The sequence below is a fragment of the Phascolarctos cinereus genome, unplaced genomic scaffold (assembly GCF_003287225.1).
Source record: "Phascolarctos cinereus isolate Bilbo 61053 unplaced genomic scaffold, phaCin_HiC Scaffold_2;HRSCAF=192, whole genome shotgun sequence".
In the NCBI taxonomy this organism is placed as follows: domain Eukaryota; kingdom Metazoa; phylum Chordata; class Mammalia; order Diprotodontia; family Phascolarctidae; genus Phascolarctos; species Phascolarctos cinereus.
This window is the reverse complement of record NW_027555625.1, coordinates 273,419,058-273,442,624: the sequence shown is the minus strand read 5'-3', so window position 1 is coordinate 273,442,624 and position 23,567 is coordinate 273,419,058. Positions and strand designations below refer to the sequence as shown.

The 23,567-nt window shown below is 38.4% G+C and overlaps 1 protein-coding gene across 1 annotated transcript; it reads left to right on the top strand.

The window, feature by feature from the left end:
- The first annotated feature begins 9,550 nt into the window (after positions 1-9,550).
- Positions 9,551-23,567, top strand: HERPUD1 (homocysteine inducible ER protein with ubiquitin like domain 1). The gene is made up of 8 exons (XM_020965774.2): positions 9,551-9,919; positions 13,710-13,787; positions 13,890-13,955; positions 15,517-15,650; positions 18,694-18,816; positions 20,012-20,362; positions 21,403-21,508; positions 22,781-23,567. The coding sequence occupies exons 1-8, from the start codon at positions 9,785-9,787 to the stop codon at positions 22,943-22,945; spliced, it is 1,158 nt and encodes a 385-aa protein (XP_020821433.1). The 5' UTR covers positions 9,551-9,784; the 3' UTR covers positions 22,946-23,567.

Here is a 23,567-nt window from a genome sequence, read left to right as displayed (position 1 = left end):
GAACAGATGGGGACGTAGAAGTCATCTAATCTACCCCCCTCATTTTCCAGAGGAGTGAAGTGATTTGCCCAAGGTCACACAGAGAGTAAATATCAGAAGTGGGATTTGAATCTATCCTCTTGGAATGGAGAACCAATCCTCCTTCTACTATATGGAGAGGCTCAGAGAAATCTCAGGAGGTGAGGCTTTGCCCCAGAGTCCTAACAGTTCTAGGGAGGTAATGCATTGATAGACCAGCTAATAGACTTCTGTCTATTGGCATATGATGACTTGGACAACAAGCATTTTCATTCCCTTTGTTTTTCTTGAGTATTTAGGCCAAACTCTTTTGAGGGATTTGGTATCTTGGTTTTTTTTTTTCATTTTTAACATTAGTCTTTTTTTTTTTTAATTTTGAATTCCAAATTCCCTCCTTTACTACTTTCCCTCCCCTCCCTCATTGAGAAGGCAAGCAATTTGATATAGGTTACACATGTGCAGGCATGCAAAATATATTTCCTTATTAGTTATGTTGTGAAAGAAAACACAGACACCCCCTCCCTGCAAAAAAAAAAGGAAAAATAAAGTAAAAAAAAAAGTATGATTTGATCTGCCTTTAGACTCCATCAGGTTTTTTCCTCCCCTTCTGGAAATTGATAGCATTTTTCATTAAAAGTTCTTTGAATTGTCTTGGATCACTGTATTACTTAGAATAGCTAAGTCCCTCACAGTTAATCATCACATAATATTGTTGTTACTATGTGCACTGTTCTCTTGGTTCTGCTCACTTCACTTTATATCAGTTCATGTAAGTTTTTCCAGGTTTTTTCTTAGAGCATCCAATAATTATTAAATTATCTCTCCTGTATCTATTTTCCAGATTAGTTGTTTTTTAAAATGAAATATTTCACATTTTCTTCTATTTTTTTCATTCTTTTGACTTTGTTTTGCTTTAGTATCTTGTTTAAGAAATTCTACAATGTTCTAGGGCCTGTTAAATCTGCATAATGTCATCTATACATAGAAGCATCAGGAGGGCCTTGCTCACTGAAAAGAATCTTCTTCCATTTGGACTCCATGCTATAGTATCTCCATGACTGTGAAAAATGCTTTTGGTCAGCATACACCACCCTGTTTCATGTCTCAGTTAATATTAATAAGATCATAAGATCATAGATGCAAAGCTGGAAGATTAGAGGTCATCTAATCCAAACTCCTGTGAAGTCCAGAAAGGTGAGGTAACTTACTAAAGGTCACCCAGGTGTGAATGATCAGATGACTCTGAACAAAGTTATGCCTGTTTTTGTTTTCAAAGAACCTTGCATGCTTTTGACAGACACCTAGAAGATTTTATTAGACGACAGCCTTTTAGGTTACATATTACTCTAACATATCAAATGCTTTTTTGTAGTCAAGAAATAATAAATACAGAAACAACAAATATCTTGTATTCTTTGCACCTTTCGGTCAGCTGTAAAGATGTGGGCTGCCATGGACAATAGTTAGCAAAAACCTTCTTATACCTTCATTAAGAACTCCCTCAATATGTTTGTAGCTTAATTTCACAAAATGGGAAGGGAGGTTTGGCAGTTATTGTTATATTCTCATAGCAAGACTTACTTTCTCTTTTTTTTTGTTTTTTTTTTCAGGTGGGCAATGGGGGTTAAGTGACTTGCCCAGGTTCACACAGCTAGTAAGTGTTATGTGTCCGAGACTGGATTTGAACTCTGGTCTTCCTGACTCCCTCTTGGTTCCTAGGGAATGGAATACAAATTTCTATAATGCCTATTAGGTGCCAGGCACTTTTCTAATCACTTTATAAATGTTATTTCATTTGATTATCATAACAATGCTACAAGGTAGGTACTCTCATTATCCCCATTCTGCAGTTGAGAAAACTGAGGCTAACAGAGGTAAGGTGACTTGTCCAAGGTCACAGAACTAGTAAGTGTCTGAGAATGGATTTGAACTCAAGTCTTCCTGACTCCAGGCCCAGCACTCCATTCACTGCCCTAGCAGCTTCTGGTGGGAGAGTGGGCTACCCCACCAATCTTAACTTTCAAACACAGTATAGCTGATAGATGAGTCACTCCTTTGCATTTAGGAAGAGACACCTCAGTGATGGCTGCCTGGGTGATCTGTTAATAAGCTGGGGTCCAGCAGGTCATTCCTCAGCACTGTGCTCCCCACCAAGCATTGGAGAGAAGAAAAAAAATACACGCTTAATAATTGAGGGTGAGCCTTTCTTCCCTTGGCTCAGTGGATCCTCAGAAAGCTAATATAATTTGTTACTAGGACTTGCTCCGATCTAAGCCTTTCTAGCATGGTAGAGCCTGCCAGAGCTGACCCCTCTGTTGTCATAGTCTTCAAGAATCTAGGGTTACCATCATACTTTGATGAAGCATCAAAGTTGGACTTTGTAAACTAAAGATTCATTTTGATATTTCTCTACACCCATATCTTCATGGGTGTAAGCACTCCCTCCACTAGAACAAATTTCAACCTACCCTGGCCTTCTTATCCTATGTGACTTTTGTCCATGTCGTTTCATAAATCTTCCATAGAGGATTTACCCTGTGCCCTTCCTTTAAGAGTTCTGTTTTGTTTTTTAACATTACTTGGCACATAATAGGTGCTTAATAAATGCTTATTGACTGATTGATTTCTATATAACAGTGCCACACTTTGTCCATAGGTTCTCCTTCAATCTTGCTGCATGACTGGCTTTTTTCATTCACATATAGGACCTTAGATACAGAGCTAGAAGTAACCTTAGAAGTCATCAATTCTACCCCTTGTTTTTTACAGAGAAGAAAACAGAGGTTCCAAGGCCCACACCTAAGGTACACACAAGGTCTTCTAATTCTAAATCCAGTCCGCATTCTAATCTTCAACGATTTTTTTTAGGCTACTTCTCATGGGCAAGTCATTTTTGGTCATGCACTGAGCCTACATACACTCATAGAGTGGCTTACCACTTCCTTTTGGGAGGCAGCATGGTACACTGGAAAGGGCACTAGATTTGGAGTCACAAGACTGGGAGTCCAATCTTGACCTTGGCTCTCCTTGGACTTGAGCTCTCTGGGTCTCTATTTCCTCATCTATAAGATAAGCTTTCAGTGTATGATCCTATGGACCTAAAATAGGACACAACAACTAATGACTCATTGTGTTAATGGCTCTGATGGGTGGGAGGGGCCGCAAGATACTGGTGTAGACACACACCTTCTGGGAGCCTAGAAGGCATAACCCCACTCCCAGGGAAAGATCAAAGGAAAGATATAGAAAAGAGATTTAGAAAAGAGAGCAAAGAGTTGGTTTAATTCAACATTTATTAAGCACCTACTGGTGCAGAGCACTGTCCTAGTTAATACAGGGTGATTCAAAGTTTAGGCAAGACTTCTTTCTTGCTATCATATCTTACAGCATCCTAGAGGGTCATGTTGCAAGAATCAAGGAGTAGAAGTCCAAGTTGGGCCAACGATATAACAATTAGAGCTGGCCATGAAAGCAACGGGATACTTCAAGGGCAATGACTGCCCCTTGGTGCGTATGCTGTGAAAAGGACCTTTCTGGAGGTTTGGGTTGAACTTAGAGGCCCCTGGAGGGAGTACTAACTACTAGGGGAATCGGAAACAACTTCCTACTGGGGGTGGCACCTGAGCTGGTCCCCAAAGAAAGGCAGGATTTCCAAAAGATAGAAGGGAAGAGGGAATATCCAATCTTACTCCACTCTCACTTTCTAGACTTATTTCATACTGTTTCAACTAGCAATTCCACTAATTCAGTATTTGTGTAGAAAAAGCACATCATTGGGATTCAGAAGATCTGATTTCCAATTCAGGGCTTTCCAACTTACTATCTAAATCACCTTGGATAAGTTAGTTGGAAGCACCTAAGTGGTACAGTAGATAGAGTGCTAGGCCTAGAGTCAGGCCTCTTCCTGAGTTCAAATCTGGCTTCAGACAGTTACTAGCTGTGTGATCCCAGGCAAGTCACTTAACCCTGTTTGCCTCAGTTTCTTCATCTGTACTATGAACTGGAGAAGGAAATGGCAAACCATCCAGTTTTCTGTGAAGAAAACCCCAAATGGAATCATGAAGAGTCAGTCATGACTGAAACAACTGAACAACAATGACAAAAATGAGGGAGTTAGACTAGGTAACCTTTAAAGCTTCTTCTGTCACTAAAGCCATAAACCTATTATCTCCCAGGCAGAATTCTTGGCTACTTTCAAAAATCTGCACAAGTACCACTTCCTACCTGAAGGCTTCCTTAGTGCTCTCCTAGTGTGTTGTTATGGAAATTCTTTCTCTGTTTATATTCATTTATACTTACTTGTTGGTGTATGTTTTGTCTTCACTGCAGAAGGTAAGATCTTGGGGGGGGCAGCTAGGTGGCACAGTGGATAGAGCACCAGCCCTAGATTCAGGAAGACCTGAGTTCAAATTGACCTTAGACACTTGACACTTACTAGCTGTGTGATCCTGAGCAAGTCACTTCACCCCATTGCCTAGCAAAAAAACAAAAAACAAAAAAACCCCCAACCAAATAATGCAAAAAGGCATCCAGACTATTGATCCTTTCTTATTGGGTTCTTTATAGAACACAGAGAAGACACACCATCAATGCCCTTGAGGAATTTGCCTTTTAAGACTTCATCCATACTCACTAGCTATGTGACTCTGGGCAAGTCACTTAACCCAATTGCCTCACAAAAAAAAAAAAAGACTTCAGGCCCCATATTCATTCTCATTCTTTCTCTCATTCTCTCTCTCTCTCTCTCTCTCTCTCTCTCTCTCTCTCTCTCTTCCCCCCCCCAAAAACCTCACCTCTCTATAGCTTTAATGTTCATAAAACAATTTTCTTACAACAACCCTATAATATAGGATAGCACAAGCATTTGTGGTTTCTGAATCATGTTGACGTTCATAGGATCACAGATGTGGAGGAATGAAGCTTAAGAAGTCATCGAGTTCATATTCCCTCATTTTAAAGATGAGGAAACAGATCCAGAGAAGTAAAGTGATTTACCCAAGGTCATACAGTGAGTAATTATCTGAAGCAGGATTTGAATCCAGGACTCCCTGACCCCCAAATCCAGTGTTCTATCCATTACACCATTTTGCTTCATGTTTCTCATTTTGCAGATGAGGAAACTCTGACTCAGAGATGGTAAGTGACTTACCCAAGATAACACAGGGAGGAACTATATTAGAAATGGGCTAAAATCAAAGTCTTTTGATTTCCAGTTTTGTGTTCTTTCCATTCTACTACAAACCAAGAAAGAAAACACAGTCTTCCTATTTAAATTAAAACTGATTAGCCACACTGGCTTGCTGTCTAAGACCATTTATACTGGCTGCTTCCCATCTAAGTCACACTGGTGTGAAGAAAGCACTAGATTTGGAATGAGAGGACCTGGATTTTAATCCCAGAGCTGCTACTTACTACCTGTGTGAATTGAATAGGCTGCTTCACCTCTCTGGACCTTAATTCACTCAGCTGTAAGATGAAGGGCCTAGACTAGAAGAGCTCAGAATGAATGAATAAATAAACTAATGAATGAATAAATGAAAAAGCATTTAATAAGCTTATTATGTATAAAGTACTGGAAGTACACATGAAAAGGCAAAACAGTCCCTTTTCTCAAGGACCTCAAATTCTAATTGGGGGAAACAGACAGGAAGGTTTCAGCTGTAAGTCAGATGGAAAGTCCCAATGGTCCTTAGGGTGCAGCAGCAAAGCAGATGTAAATGCATCTTCTTTAGTGGCCATTTCCTTTAATAAAACCACATCCATTTGTAGCATTCTCTCCAAGTCTACTTCCTCCAACCTCTATTGACATTGGCAGACTAAGTCCCCAGAGGGAAACTCAAAAGTGGGGTGGGAGGGGTGAGGAGGAGAAGGTCTTCTTTTACTGTAGCTCATAAGCCCCCATTCAGTGTGTTCCCAGTGATTATCAATTAGCGAGCCAGAGTTAATTAGCTTTTAGAAATGAATATTTATGAAAATTATAAAGTAAGAATAGTTTGTACTAAATATTCCCATGAACCAGGGTACAACATCCTACACGCAAGGTGCTTAGGGAGTATAAGCTCAAAATTAGAGAATATATGTGTCCAAAGGGTTACTCACAGCTCCTGGTTACTTGAAGAGCTTTTCTCCTCTTGAGGAATCCTCATGAAATTGCCCCTTCCACATAGCTCTATGATGGGCCTGAAGAACTGGTCCTCTGGTAGAGTCTTGAGATCCAATCCCAATTTAATTAACATTTATTCAGCACCTACTGTGTGCCAGTCACTGTGATAAGCACTGGCGATATAAAGAATAAAAAGAAAGACAGTTCCTGCCCTCAAGGAGCTTACAATCTAATAGAGGGACACAGCACACAAAAGGAGGCAGGGAAATGGTGGTACCTGACACAGGTACATTTTGTTCCATGGAGTTGAAGCCAGGCAGGGCAGTAGATGCTAAGTGGAGTGAACTGAGTTCAGTTTCTGCTTTCTATAAAGGAAGGCATTGGGAGGAATTTAGTAATCCACCCTCCAGCCCTCCAATCAGAGCCAAATCTTCTGACCTTTCAAAATTCATACAATTGTCCAATGGTCAGAGGTTGATGGAAAAAGAGAAAACTCTTTCCTGCCAAACCCCAGGTCACTTCCTCCAACCAGCACTAGAGTGGCTTGTTTCTAGAGTCTCTTGCCAAAAAAATCTAGGGCCCCAGGTCCTGTTTGTCTGAAGCAAGCCCATTCAGTGATTAAAGGCTAGGTAAGAACAGGCAAAAATTGGCCTAGCTTGACTTCCCAAAAGAATCAACCTGGGAGGGGAAGACCCTCAGCATTTCTGGCGAGAACAGAGACAACTGCTATTTATACTCACTCTGAGCCATCAAAACCCAGTTTGATATAACAATAAGAATTGAAATAGAGAATCTCTAAGTCTCCTTTCATCTCTAAATCCTATGACCTTATGATTCTAGGCCCCTTGATCTTTCCTGCTGCTACCTTTTTATCCATTCTCCTGCCAACATTCTCTGGTTCTATTGATAAAGTCGCTATCAATTCTCCTGGAAAACCATGTGCTGACATTGGAACTTTGGAGACTGAATGTACTAGAGATTTCACTTTTTTTTTTTCTAGCGGGGTTTTGAGACTTTATTATGAAATTCTAGGTCCCTCACAGTTCTAAAAATTATGAAACTATTTTTAGTAACTAGAAATGAATGAATTTTTCCCTAATATTTTCCTCTCTCCTATCCCAGAAGATTATATCAGGACTTCTAGAAAATACCCATAACACTACATTGACTCTAGCTTTTTAGTCATTCCCTAAGCATTCATTAAATGCCAGGCATTATGCCCTATTATAGGGCAGCTAGGTGGCGTGGTGGGTAGAGACTCATCTTCCTGAGTTCCAATCTGGCCACAGTGACTAGTTGTGTGACCCTGGGCAAGTCACTTAACCCTGACTGTTTTTTCATCTGTGAAATGAGCTGGAGAAGGAAATGGCAAAGCACTCCAGTATCTTTGCCAAGAAAACCCAAATGGGGTCAACAACAAAGCCCTATTATTGGGATGCAAAGATAAAACAAAAGTCTTTGTCCTCAGAGAACTTATATTTAAGTGAGACAGGGGGAGGAACAATGTTTATAAGGATGGAATAGTAAATGCAAAATGCAAAGGAATGAGTGACAGGGTGGTAGAATGGATAGTGAGGCAGCCTGTCTTGGGTTAAGTGGCCACCTCCAACCCACACTGGCTTTGCCACCCTCAGCAAATCAGATACTCTGATACTTTTGAAGACAATAAGTTATAGAGTAGGTACAGATCTGTATCAATAGAAAGACTTTCCTTATCTGAGATTTCTTAATACCAATAAAATCACAGGTCTGATTTTTTAAAAGTACAAAATAACAAGGGAGGGGTGGACTTAATTGGGGATGAGATCACAAAAGGTCTCTTTTAGGAGGTGGAATTTGAACTGAGCCTTGAAGGAAGTTAAAAGATTCAGAGAGGTAGAGGTAAGGAAAGACTGCATTCTAAGCAAGTGGAAATGCCTGTGCGAAGCCTCTAAATCAAAAGATGGAATGTTGAGGACGGGCCAGTTTGACTGGAATGTTGAACACTTGATGGGGAGTCAAGTGAAATAAGGCCAGAAAGGTGGACTGTGTCCATTTTGTGAAGAGCTTTAACTCCAAACAGAGGAGTCTATATTTTGTACCAAAGTGTCTTGAGCAAGGGAGTAACATCCTCAGACCTGTGCTTTAGGAATATCAATTGGGCAACTGTTTGGAGGAAAGAACCTTGTCAGGAAATCTTTAAAATCAGTTGGTTTTACCCTGAGGATGGTGAATAAGTTTCTTAAATATTTTGATAACTGTAATTCAATATAATTTATTTCCACTGTAATTTTATGTATTTTATTTTATGCATTTAAAAATATGATTCTGAGAAGAGATCCACAGGGTTTACAAGATGGCCAAGCAGGTTCATGACACACATACAAAAGGTTAAGAATCTCTGCTTCAAAAAATGGTATTCCTAGGATAAGACCATTCAGATGTTAGTGGAAAGCACACATGAACTTGGTATTTGGAACCTGGGTTTGAATCACAATTCTGCCATAAGAACCTCAGAGGTCTAGTCCAACATATTAATTTTACAGGTGAGAAAGCTGTGAAGCCCAAGAAGGTTGAGTTATCTGATGAGGTCACACAGGTAATACATAAGTGGCAAGGGCTGGATTTGCAACTAAATACCAGGGTCTCCAAGGTCACCCTACTTTACTTCCCCTCTTTGACCTCTCAGTTTCTGCCTCTTTGAAATGAGATGATTCCTGAGATCCCAGATTCAAGGTCTAAATTCTCCTATTCTATGACTTTGGGGTTTCTTAAAACAGGCATACCCTTTGTCTTTTCTGACACACTAGCCCTTGAAGGCGCGTGGGCTAAACCAAGTTCAATCTGACGTAATAAAAATTTGTCAAGCACCAATTATGTGTAAAACACTGCAAGGCTCTGAGATTACAAAAATAATGAAGACACCAGGAGCTAACTTCAATCTACACAGATAACACATACCAAAAGGTAAGAAGTAATAGTGTCCGAAGAGGGATCCAGATAAAAATGCTTTAGGAATATCTGAGGAAACTTGCCGAAAATCAGACAGAAGGGATTTCAAACGAAGGGGAAAGTTACCATCTGGGGTGGAGTGTGCGGTCACGGGTCTGGCAGGGCAGGGATGTGCATTGTGACGAAACAATTTAGAAAGATTTCGAGGCTGCGGATGCAGGACGGGGCACTGGCCATGGTCACTTCTGAGCTCGGCCGCCTAGTGGGCCAAGGTTCAAGGAAGGCCCGCCCCAAAGCCCCTGAGCCCCAAGTCCCAGTCCTAAGCCTCACGGTGCTCCAGGGTGACGCAACCCCAGGCTCTTGCATCAGTCTGTCCTCAGAGTTCGTCTCGGCTCCGCCCTCCTCGGTCCACGGCTATGCTCAGCACTTTAGCTTCTCTTCCCCATTCGCGGATCCGGGCTCCGATTGGGCCACGTTGGGGCTGACCCTCGGCTTTAGCCAATAGGCGTCAGCCACAGTGTATCCAGTGCATTCGTTAGCAGAAGTGGGGAGGGGCTGCCCATAAAAGGCGGCTGGGTTGGGGTCGCGCGCACCACATCAGGAAACTGTCGTTCTTTGCGGCTGTTTGAGGCCCCGGCGAGGGTGGCAGCGCAGGCAGCGGCACCGCCCTCTAGTCCGTCTGGTGCGGTCAGGCCGCTGCGGGCGGAGCCGAGCCTTGGGAACCCAGAAGACATGGAGCCCGAGCCCGTGATCCTCTTGGTGAAGAGCCCCAACCAGCGGCACCGGGATCTGGAGCTGAGCGGGGACCTGAACTGGAGCGTGGGCCGCCTCAAGGCTCACCTGAGCCGCGTCTACCCCGAGCGACCGGTGAGGGCGGGGGACGTGGCCCGCTCCCTTCCCGGCGTCCTCCGCCGGCCTCTGCTCCGTTCCCGAGGGGCGATCAGAGCCAAGGGGAGGGGACCTTAGAGATCGGCTACGCCTCTCCCCTGGTCTCCAGCAGCTGTCACCTGCTCCTGCTGTCCCCTTCCCCATCGCCGTCCTCCCCAACCCCCAGCCCTCATCCTCCCTCTCGTCCGCTTGTCACCAACTGCCCCTTGTCCATCTGTCACCGACTCCCCGCCCCGCCTGGCCACCGATTCCCTTTCCTCCTCTCTGCTGCTCCCTAACTCCCTTCCTGTCTGTGTATCACCCCGCTCCCCGCCTCCAGGCCTCCCGTCTTCCACATCTATCTCCTCCACAGTTCCCCCGCCTTCAAGAGCTGTGTTTTCTCACCGGCTCTCCTGCTTGTTGTCCGCCCCTGCGGCGTCCTGCCGCTCCAGGCCACTTCCCTTAACTCCTCTTCCACCCCTCCCCCCACAGTTCTCATCCACTTCCCTCCAGTTCCCCCTCCTCCAGGAGTCTGCCCCTCTCCCCATTTCCTTCTCCATCCAGGAGCCCCCCAGTCTTTCCCTCCCTCCCACCCTAGTTCTGCATCCTCCCATCTGCCTCAGCCCACTTGTCCGTCTTTCTCCAGCCCAGTTCTTTTCCCTGTTCCACCCCCACGGGGCGGAAACAGTTCTAGATGGGGGGAGGGGAAGCAGGGAGTCAAGAAACCTGGGTTTCTCGTTCCAGTTCTGCCCCTGACTCTGTGACCTTGAGCTTCACCCCTCTCTGACCTCAGTCTCAGTAAAAGAGGTGGCTGAATTAGACGTTCTCCAGCATCCTCAATATAGTTTTTTTAAGATTGTAGTTTCTTAATGTTCTTTGTGTCATCAGTTACATATTGTGTCTGCAAATTTATAGACAAACAGTGGGCAGGCCTCCATATCCTTTTCAGTGTTAATACGGACTTGTCTTGATCCTTCTCAGTTGTTGATACTGTGACAATCCTGTGTTTACCCTCACTAGGAAAGACTTGGCTTAGCTTCTTATTCCAGTCACGGTGTACCTAGGTCAGTTAGTGTTCTTTCTGGTACAGAGGCATTTTCTTGTTTGGGAAGTTATCTGAGATGAACTCTTTCAGAGGCAATTGTGCTATAAGGGCAGTGTCTTCTCTTGTTTGAGTGTGTTATCAACCTTTCCTTTTATCTGGACCCCTTACCTCCCCCTTGTGATCATGTGTGAGTTGTTGGAGCCTTCATTTATTTACACTGTGGCCTTATGTAATAGGCAACAGTATTTGCTTCCAATTATATAATTCTTAATTATAGGGAGCAAAAAAAACAAAAACAAAACCAAGGTGGCAGAAAAGGATTACAGAATGTTTCTTTTAGAAATTGTTACAGTATAATACCTTCAATTTTATTTAAAATTAAGAAGAAAGAAGTAAAACTTTCTGAAATTTATGAACATCTGGGTAGTTATTTTTTACTTTGCTTTAATGCAGTTTCTTTCTTTCCAGCCTTCAAGATTTAGTTTGGTTTATTGTTCAATCTATTGTTTTGCCATTTTGCATTTGTAAATGTAAGAAAACATTTGATTTTGTTAAATGTGTAAATTAGTGACATGGAGTAAATAGTAGGTAAGGCAAGGCCCCAAGCATTTATTAAATAGGCCATACTCTGCTAGGCACTGTGCAAAGCTGGTATTTATGGAACTTTCAAGTTTACAAACGCCTGAAACTCCTACTGCACTGCTTAGGTGACTCTGGGTTCTTGAAGGCTTAGTCAACAAAGCAGTACCTCTTGACAGTCTCTGCCAGAAAAGGCTTGGAGGAGAGTCCCAGCAATGGATTATGTCAGCTTTCTGGCACAACTCAGCCACTCAAGAGACTCATTTCATCCCCAGAAGGCCGACTCCTTGATGAAAAATTCTTTGGCCGTGGTAGACTGTAAATATAAAAATCCAAAATGGTTCTCAGTTTTCTGAGACCCACTTTCATACCTAGAGCAGAAAAAAGGAGTGGGGGAAGAAGAATCCTAAAAAATATAGTTTCTTAGAACATTGATAGGTTTTAATGTAACTGCTGATATTTTAAATGAGAGAAAATCCTTATTTAGTGACTAAAGAAGAACACTAGAAATGAATCATATTAATCTTGACATTCTCTTTAAAAATGAAACCAGAAGACAAAAAAGGAAGTTGTAGTGAAATAGAAGAATGGCTTTTATTGGAGAAATAAATGAAGGAACTGATGGAGTTGGTTTTAGTGCTCATCCAAAGACAACAACAAAAAAATCATTTCATAGAGCATTGGTTATCTAATATCACAGTGCTCATGACAAACATTTACAAGAGGCCTTCGTGAAGGTAACTCCACTATTGAAGGAGCTGAGAAGGTAGAGCAAATTCAATGAACTTGATAAAGTTCTCCCTCCCTCCAAATTCAGCATATAAATTAAATTATCTCAGTAGTATAAATGCAAAGGTTGGGACACAGCAAAAAAAAAAAGTTGGAAAATATGGTTTTGGAAGAAGAAAGAGCTCAAACAAAGGCTCACAGACCTCTGTGAGAAGAGAGTCAAGAGGCACTGGACAGAGCAAGCACCAAATAGCATTATGAGAAAAATGAAATTAATTATATTTTAACAAACAGGAATTGGTTCCTTAAAGTGGAGTCATTTCCAAATTAATGGTTTATTTAGAATCAGACAACCAAATTGTTAGAGCAGATATCAAAATCGATACCAAATAAGAAGAAAGAATAAAAAATGCAAAATCATGATCCTATGGATTTAGAATGGTAAAGTACTATAGAGTTCATCTAGTCCAATCCTTTTATTTTACAAATGAGGAAATTGAGACTCAGGTCATATATATAGCTGGTAAGATGAGATCTTAACTAAGATCTTTTCTGATTTCCACTCTACTGCATTTCCTTTCTAAGGATATTACAACTTTTTAGGGAAAAGGTATTATCTTCATTAGTTAAAATTTGGGGGAGATATTTTCCTTCTTTGAGGGTTAATCCATCAGGTATTAAATGTTACATTTTAAATACTATATATAATTCATAATTCTTGTGTTTTATTTTGTTAAATATTACATGACCCCTTACCTTTACATAAGGATAGCTATTTAAGAGCAAGATTTATTTATGTTAATGAGGCCAGTTCAGGAAACAATGTAAATTTAAGCCACTTCTAAAAGGTGCCCCAAGAAAAGAAAATCTGTTTGACACATGTCCTTGTATATGTATATCTATCTATCTATCTATCTGTCTGACATTTCAGTGGACTAACTGCAGGAATCTTTTGTGTCATTTGGAAATTTCTTCTTCTTGGAGGTAAAATGATAAATAGTTCTGTACCTGGCTTTTGTGAAGACAAGTTTAAAAGCATAGTCTCAGAAACCCAATTCAGATTCTGCTTTATTGAATGAAAAGTACAAGTTGTATAATTCCTGGACAAGTTCCAAATTCAACTGTGCTTTATCAGTGGTAGCATAACTAGGAATTGACAAGCCATTTTTTCCTATGAATTTTAGGGGTGTAAAGAATTTTGCATTAATAAATATCAGTTGTCAATGAGATCTGGTGGTCAGCTGAGTATGCTTTCTAAGTTTGATATTTTTATGGATATTTTAAAGCAGTACCTTTGGAGGGATTTTTTTCTGGAGAGACTTGAGGAAAATGAGCACATCCAAAACCTTTATGTAGAGGAGGTTGTTAAGTATATGGGGAATTGACCCACCACAGTTAAAAACTGAACAGTGATTTCCTTTCTGTTCCCTCAATAAGCGAGAAGAGGACCAGAGATTAATTTATTCAGGAAAGCTGCTGTTAGATCACCTTTATCTCAGAGATATACTACCTAAGGTATGTTACTTATACATTAACTTTTGAATTTACTCAAAATATTTACCAAGTTCAATTAAGCTTATAAGAATCTTATATTTATTTATTTTTTTTTAATTTTAGCATGAAAAACGGCATGTTCTTCATTTGGTTTGCAGTATAAGAAATCCTTCAAAAATGCCAGAAAAGGTAAGTCTGTTTTTTAGGATTGTTCTGAAAGATGTCACCCAGACTTCTGAGCAAAAAAGGGATTGAATTTTAAACTCTCAAATTATCAATTTTTTAGTTGTAGTATGTTCTTTTTTCTCTCTTCTGAGAAAGGATCAGAAATTAGAAATTTTAAAATAGAAATTAAAAATAAAGTGAAAGTATATAAACATTAATACACAGGTATCAGCCAGAAAGAAAACAGTTAATATGAACAAGAACATGATTTGATCTATGTATATTTACATAACCAAATTCATGGACTAGCAGGGATATTATAATATTTTTATTGCATTTAGACCATTTTAAGGTATGACATGGCATAATGTTAACTTTTGATAGAAGGTAAAATGAGTGACTGTAATATCTTTAGCAAATTATTTTCCTTGATATTAGTATGTGAACATGGAATATTCAGTTGGGTATCAAAAAAACAAGATGTTTATAGATTTTAGAACCCTTAAACATGTTAGGCTAAGAAGTAGGCATTCAACATTGTTTCCCAAGGGATATCACTGTATTTGCACTTCAAAAATAATTGTTCTTGGAAGTAAAAATCTAAGTTTTTTATTATTATCCAAAGTTTTATTTTTAAAAAGCATAACAATACATAAGACCCCAGTATTCTAGGAATTTTGTCTGTGTTGTATAGATGAACTTGGTAGGTTAAATACAAGAAAGATTGTTTGGAATTTCATTTGGCATTATCATTTATCTTACACAGTTGTACCAAAGATACACTGTATCATCAGGAAATGTTCTCACCAATAGACTTGAGTTTTCATACCTGTAAACTGAAGGAATTGAAACAAGATGTACAAGGTTTTTTCCACATCATTCTCAAAGACTTTTTGTGACCATCTAATTTAAGGCCTTCTGTTAGACTGAGTGAAACCCCAAAAAATGCATACATTAGGAAAGTATAAACTGATTAGTAGCCATAGACAAAGTACTGTGTTTAACAACTTCCAGAAGCTTTTTTAAATATTGAAACTTTAATAATTGATAAAACTCAATTTATTTTACAAAAGCTTTTTTCCTAACAGCCTAGTGAGGTAGGGAGTACAAATATTGTTAAGTCCTTTCTTTTACAAATTAAGAAACTGAGGCTCGGAGAGGTTAAATGACTGAATTTATATAGAACCAATGGCTAGTAATGTCAGAATCAAAATGTAAACCCAAGGTGTCTAATGCCTCCAAATCTGGTACTCTTTCTACAACATTATGGTGCCTTTCTATGTGTGGGGCAAAATTAATTGAAAAGTTTATATTTGCAAGCCCTTCCTCTCCCCATCAGAAAAAACCCCAGACCACTTTAAGCTCTTTTTTTTTCTTTTTGGTGAGGCAGTTGGGGTTAAGTGATTTGCCCAGGGTCACAAAGCTAGTAACAAGTGTCTGAGGCTGGATTTGAACACAGGTCCTCCTGACTCCAAGGCCAGAACTCTATTTACTGTGCCACCTAACTGCCCCTTCTATTTCTTAATATTGCATTGGCTACATTGTCCTGAATTAAACCTCCAGTATTCATATTGATATTATTTAGATTTCTGAATCCAGTGAGCAGCCTACTGGACTGAATCAAGACCAACATTCTTCTGTAGACTCCTCAGGTAGTGGATTAAGGCAAAGGGATGTTCTTCATAATCCTTCTCCACTTACATGGGAAAATAATTCAAGGTAAGTGTACACTTTAAACACTGAGGATGTTTTACAACCACCAAGTACAGTTTCTAATTTAAGAAAACTATAAATCTGAATGTTAAAAATGGGTAAATGTTATTGCCTATATTCATACTTGAAGAAAATGCTGAATTTCTGTTGTAGGTTAATGAAAATAAATATGCAGGTTTTTTTCTGCCCAAGTTAGGAGCTGCTGCAGTGATCTTTTCTAGGTACTAATATTTCACAAATACTTTATTTACATATAACTTTTCAGGAGTGCATTTGCCATAGAAATGAGGTACGCACATATTTGTATCGATCTTTTACCAGCAATTCATCATTTATCCATTTTCCTTTGTTTGATAGTTGGGTTTCTACTTCTAAGCCTTTGGGGAAAATTGAGCTGTTAATTTGCCACTCTCAATGTATTACTGACTTTAAGTGTAGAAATAATTTGAACAGACTGAAAATTTGTTCTATTCTTTTCAGATTATCCTTAAAGTAGTTTCTGTAGATTAATTTGCCTTTAGATGCTGTTCTGAAACCAAATTTCAGAAAAATAAATTGACTAGTTTATTTTTCAAGATATTTTAGGTAAAAATGAATTACTAGATTGAAATATTGGGAAGCCACTGTGGCACCCTGATTTATACGATGCATACTATATCCCACTGGGGAGTGATAGTTTAATGCAAAGGTGAAAAGTTATATATCATGCTTAAGTTCTTTGAAATGGGAAAATTGTAGAGTACAAAAGTATAAGAGGATAAATGATGTGTCCTTCTCTCTAGTTAAATGAGTACAATTTTAAAAGTAACTTACTCTTGACAGTGGATAAGTCTGATTTTACCATACATTTAGGTGAAAAACCTCTTCTGTTAAGTTTATTTTGTTCTTTCAAATTTAAGTGATATCAGGGTTCTTCTCATATTATCGTATACTGTATAACCCAATTTGACAGGGATGATTTGGATTTTTAATACACTGTCTGTACTCTCGAAGATGGCTGGGTGGGCAAGCATGTGACCAAGCCCTGTACATAGAGTAGGGAGGCTTGGGATGGTTTTTGTGCTTTGTTAATTATTTATGCAAGATCTGTACATAAGCTTGAAGGCCTTTTTGATTCAAATGGAATTGCAGAGCAATCCACTAAAGGTTAAATAATCATCCTGAAAATCTCAAATGTTATATTTTCTCTTTTGTGGGGGACAGGTTTTTGTTGTAGGAAGGGGGTGGGGGACAAAAATTTCAGTGTTGGTCTTTCATTTACCTTTCAATTTGAATTAAGCTGAGGACTGCCATTCACTAATAAGGCTGAAGTGGAGTTTCTTTTGTCATTCTCTGGATAGCTTTAAACACAAACAAAAATAATCACTTTCTAGAAACATTCATCAGAAACAAAGCGTAGATTCCCTCCAGTAGCCTTTGCCTATTAAATGTGTGTGTGGGTATAAAGAGAATTAAATATTGCCACAGCTAGAATATAGATACTGATAAAATGTGAATTTGAAACTTTTTGGTGGTAGATGTTCTGTTTTCTACAATGAAAAGGTGAAAGAAGTGGGAAAGGAATTAATCTGTTATGTCAATTTTGTATAGTCTATAATCATGATACATAGAGATTTATGTAGAGATGGAACCTTGGAAGATAATGTAGTCAATTCCTTCCTCTTATTCTTGCCAGTTTATTCGATTTTAAAGTTTTAATTAATTCACCTATCTCTTTTTATTATTTTTTTGTCACTTATTGTTCCAGTCTTATTTCTGATATTAGAAATTTATGTTGGTCCTGGGCTCTGCATATTTTGGGTGAGAATGTCATGACCCTTTATTGTTTTGACCTTTTTTTTATTATTATTAATCAAATATGCATCATTACATTATTTTTAAGGCAACATTTTGAATGCTAAATGTATTGTCCATATGAGCAGTTTGCCTAAAGTTTAGGCCCATAAACTTCTTTCTTTTTCTTTTTTTTTTTTAAATTTTATTCCATAGTTTTTCTTTTTTTTTTTAATTAATTTATTTTGATTTATCAACAATCACTTCCATAAGCTTTTGAGTTTTAAATTTTTCTCTTCCTCTCCAAGATGGCACGCAATCTGATATAGGCTCTATACATATACATTCCTATTAAGCATATTTTCACATTAGTGATGTTGTAAGTAAGAATTAGAATCAATAGGAGGAACCACCTGAAAGAGGAAACAAAACAAAACAGAAGGAAAAAATAGCAAATAGTATACTTCAATCTGCATTCAAACTCCATAGTTCGTTCTTTGGATGTGGTTAGCATTTTCCATCGTGAGGCCTTTGGAGCTGTCTTAGATCTTTATATTATTGAGAAAGGATTAAGTCTATTAATATTAGTACCTAATTGATCATGCTATTCCCTTCTTGAGCCAAATCTGATGAGAGTAAGGTTCAAACAATGCTCATCTCCCTCCCTTCTTTCCTTCTGCTGTAATAGATTTTTGTGCCTTTTCCTGTAATGTAATTTACCCTTGTCTGTCTCTTCCTTTCCTTTTCTCTCCGTACATTTTCTTAGATCAAATTAATCCACTTACTTGGATCCATTTAACCCATTTGATTAGATTTTTTTTTATCATTACATCAAAGTCAACTTATACCCACCCCCTTTATGTATACCCCTTTAACATGGTATAATAACAATACAGTTCTTAAGGGTTACAAGAGTCATCTTCCCTTGTAGGGAGGTAAACAGTTTGCCCTTATTAATAATGTTGTTTCTTTCTGTCCCATTTACCTTTTTATGTCTCTCTTGAGTCTTGTATTTGAAGGTCAAATTTTCTGTTGAAAATTTATCAGGAAGGTTTAGAAGTCCCCTATTTCGTTGAATATCCATCTCCTTCCCTGAACATGCTCATTTTTTCTGTGTCACCTATCTCTTAAATATGTGGGTAGATACTACTATGTGTAAGTTATTGGGATAGACTTTTTAATCTAACTTGAATTCTCCTAGGTATAGTATAAGCCTTAGTTTTATTTATTCATAATAAGTAAAACCTAAATTATCTTTTTTTTATTTCCAAATAAGAATGGAAGCAATTCAACAAACCTTCCAAGGTGTGGGTCCAGGCTTTTCAGGCTATACTACCTACGGCTGGCTACAGCTCTCCTGGTTCCAACAGATTTATGCCAGGCAATATTACATGCAATAGTAAGTATTTTCAACCTATTTCTTCCCCTCAGTAAGAATTAATGGAATTATGTAGTGATACTGTCTTTAGAGTTCATTTTGTCAATCTAAGTTTTGCCTTGTTCCAAAGAAGAATGTTTTTGGATGGACTATAAAAAAGATCTTATGTTGTAATATGGAGATACATGTGGACATATATGTAAGAGGAGTGTATTTAGTGTAATGTGAGAAAAAGATAATATTTTGAATGTTTCAGTCAATCCAAGATCTCGTATGGCTTTTTTAATCAGTCAGTATTAAGTATTGAAATGTATTGTTAGGACATCTCTAAAAGCAGCATGTAGCCTCACAATGTTAATAAATCAAAGACCTGTAGTTTTTTTCTTTGCGGGACCTCCTTCTACCAACATAGATCATTACAGTCTATCTATAATATTTATAGTATTAAAGAGTTGCCTGAGGTTCTGTGACTTGCTGTGGACACACAGCTAGTAAGAATCAGGGGCAGGATTTGATATCACATCTCATCTGCCTGGACTCCACATCCTAACCTATCTGCCATGCTATGCTGCCTCACTATCATGAAATGCCCTTAAGGCTGGGGAAAATTTGGTTGTCAAAATGGACACATGACATTGGGTGAAGAGTGTTGGACTTGAAGTCTGGAGAGACCCAGTGAGATTTATATCCTACTTCTGACATGATTAGCAATTCACCTAACTTTTTGGAGCCTCAATTTCTTTATCTGTATGAAAATCAAACAAATGAATGTAAAGTGCGGTACATCAGTGGTGTCAAACTCAAATAGAGATGATCTTTGCCAGCCACATAATGACTTAGAAAACCACAAATTAACATTATCTATGTTTCATTGTATTTTTATGTATTTTGTTAAACATTTTCAAATTGCATTTTCATCAGATTCCTCCACACTGAAAAACAGGCTCAAGTTTGAAACCAGTGATTTAACCAAAAAAAAAATAGTGTGTGCATGCACACAGGTCTCAAAACAGACTACTCTAATTTCTGTTTTGATTGACATCAAGGTCATTAGTAAACATGTGGCTTATTAGTAAAGATGTTAATTAAAAAAAATTAAAATGTGTTTCTTATAAAATTCTTGGCATCATTCAACAGATGTTTGAATGACCTTTATGGGCAAAATGATCTATGGGTTTTTTTTTTTTAATTTTAAAAATTCTTTTTAAAATTTCAGTTTAGCAGCTACTGCTGCTTCAGGGGCCTTCACACCATCACCAAGTGCACAAGAAATACCTGTAGTCTCCACAGCAACTCCAGCGCCTATTCACAATCAGTTTCCTGCTGAAAACCAGCCTGGCAATCAGAATGCTGCTGCTCAAGTGGTCGTTAATCCAGGAGCCAATCAGAATTTGAGGATGAATGCACAAGGTGGTCCTCTTCTAGAGGAGGATGATGAGATGAATCGTGACTGGTTGGATTGGATATATTCAGCAACTACATTCTCTGTCTTCCTTAGCATCCTCTATTTCTACTCCTCTCTGAGCAGATTCCTGATGGTCATGGGTGCCACACTTGTTATGTACCTGTAAGTAAACAATTTTCTCTTTTCCTGATAGAAAATGTTAAAAACAAACAAACAAAAACACATCAAACTACACACCCAGAGTGACTTAAACCAGTTGAAGTTGTTGTTCCTTGCAGGCTAGTCTCAATAATTTTCTAGGAGCTGTATTGAATAATGTTTTTGTCCATCATTCTGGTGCTCAGGCATAGACTGTATGAGAGGAAGAATACTGGACTGAGAATAGGTGACTTGGGTTCATATCATTGGCTCCAACACACTGGCTAGCTGTTTGACCCATGGGCAGCTTCTTAACCTTTCTGAGCCTTAGTCTCCTCATCTGTAAAATGGAGACAGTAATACTGATACTGCCTACCTCACAGAGGTATTATGAAGAAATCACTTGGTTAACTTTAAGGAAATTTATAAATGTGAGTAGGCTATTATTACAAGACAAGTGTGCAATGAGGAAATGTATATATGCTTGGTTGTGAAGATCAGTTTTATTTTCCATTTTTTATATGAATACTTTAAATGTGCTAATAAAACTGATAACACTTTTTATGTTCTTATGACAAGGTGCCCATTTATAGGCTACAAGAATATAATCACATTGAAACATACAGAGACTGTTAATTTTGAGTTAACAGCATGTTTATGTGTCTACTTTTTTACAACAAAGCTGGCCAAGTGACAGGGATTAGTGCTGGCTTCTCTGGTTATCAAGATTAGTTGTCTCTGCCTATGTGCCAATTAAAGAAGCACGAAGCTATGCTAGTCCCTTCCTGAGTGATTGTTAGGAGTTTAGAAGCCACCACTTGACCAAGTTTGTATCTTAAGAGTGATGTGTTTCATTCAGTCAAGTGTGGACTTCCCAAGGACTGTTTTGCTCAGTTTTCTTGCTTACTTGTGAATTTGCCTATTTGGGTTACCAAAGTCAGATCTCAATCTTTTAAGATAGTGCCTGACTTGTTTCCTTCTTTTGAAGGAAAAAATTCAAAATGTGCCTCAATGCTTGTACAAGACGTTTCATCTAAGATTACTTTAATGTTCTTTCTTTTAAGGCATCACGTTGGGTGGTTTCCATTTAGACCCAGACCAGCTCCACATATCCCAAATAATATGCCTCCTCGAGTAGCCATTAATCAAGACCCAAACAATAATTTACAGGTATGTTATCCCATGTATTGAGACAAATAAGTAACTAGCAAAGACATTTTACATCATGAAACCTCTTAACCTTGGGTTCCCAATAGCTTAACCATATAGAAAGATATAATTGGTTTGAAGCAAAATGCTTGTTTTCTTCAAAATTAATACATCCGTTATCTATTCATTAGGTTGTTAACTATCCTTGAGGGAGGAATTATTGTCGTATACATGACTCCTTGTGAGCCTTAAAGTATTATGTAACTATGAGCTGCTGTTATTATTGCCATACTACTTTATGTGTGCAGGAGAGGAACTCAGTAAATATTTGATGAATGATTTAATGAATTGCCAGTCACTAATTTAAAACAATGTCAAAAGAACCATCATTTATTTTTGGTAAATGTTAATTTGCATTTTTACATAAGTAAAAATATATCTCGTTTTGAGCTTTTTAAGTATACAGGGCAGCTATGTGGCACAGTGGATAGAATCAGGAAGAATTATCTTCATGAGTTCAAATCTGGGCTCAAACACTTACTAGTTGTGTGACCCTGGACAAGTCATTTAACCCTATTTGTCTCAGTTTCCTCATTTGTAAAATGAACTGGAAAAGGAAATGGCAAACCACTCCAATATCTTTGCAAAAAAAAACCCAAAACCAAAAATGGGGTCACAGAGTCAGACAACACCAAAAGAACTGTACAACGTGATAGCACACTATGTCACAGATACTGATAGTATAGAGTGATTCTACTAATTTGAGAATTTCAGATACATGGATATCTCACATTATTAATAGATATGTTTTGGGAAAACAACCTTTGGGAATTGATTTTTTTTTGTTTAATTTGTATCATATTTTAAATGTGTGGCAAAGGGAACTTGTTACTTAAATATGAATGATCACCTCCTAATTTTATTCATTTATGTAATAGTGGATTTTCATACACTTGAGTTTCATAAAAGGGGGAGGTAGGTTTGCAAATTAGCATGCCATTCAGGACCTAAAATAAACCAGTCTTTAAGCAAGCTGGCATTTTGGTAGTTTACTAATTATTTAATTAAAAATTGAACTGTAGGTCTTTGACTTTATACTCCTGATGGGCACTGTCATCAAACATTATCATCTTGAGATCAATTATGGTGATAATGCAGGAAGAAAACTCTAGGTCATAAATTCTCAACAAGCCTTTCCTGCAGAGGCTACTTTAAATGTGGAAGGAAGTATATAGCTGGCTTTTATTGTAGGGTCAATTCTAATGGTTTTCTTTATGTGTTATCACTTCATAGGAGGAAAATGCTGATGGAAATGGAGAACCTGGATTAGTTCCTCCCCAGCAGGATTTATTGGAAGGTCAACAAGGCAGTCCTTCAATTATGAGCACTGCATGGCTTGTCTTCAAAACATTCTTTGCCTCTCTCCTACCAGAAGGCCCCCCAGCAGTAGTGAACTAATCAGTTCGATTGCCTAGCTGTTAGATAGTTTTCCAAGTGTGGATCGACTGGGTTGTGTAACTCCAACTTATGACTTATTTGTCTTCTCAACTGGCCAGGGCTATGACTCCGAGTAATTAAAAGAACCAGCAGGGATGTTCTTTTGTGACCAAGCAAATACAAAAAAAGCAGGATCCTGATTCCATGTTACGAGTTTATGGACTTCATGAAGTACATTGTGCTTACTATGTCTTTATTCCAAAGAGCTTAATATATGTCGAATTTAGTTTAATAAGCATTTTAAGTAGAAGGCATTAGTTTCGCACTGTTATGCCTGAAGAGCACTTAAGGTTGTATGTGTTTGCATGTGTTTGTACATAGATGTAATAGAAGCAGAATGCTTGGTTCTGCCCGTGTGATTTGATTCCTGTTGGAATGTTTAAATGTGGTTTAAATTACACTAAGTGTAGTACTTTGTATAATCAATGAAATTGCTAGACATGTTTTAGCAAGATTTTTCTAGGGAAGATATATGTCTAAATTGCTTTTTTTAATGCAGTGCTTTATTTTAAACCAAGGGAAAATTTGTAGAGGTGGAAACCTTTGCTGGGTTTTCTGTACAATAAAGTTTTCCTACAAATGA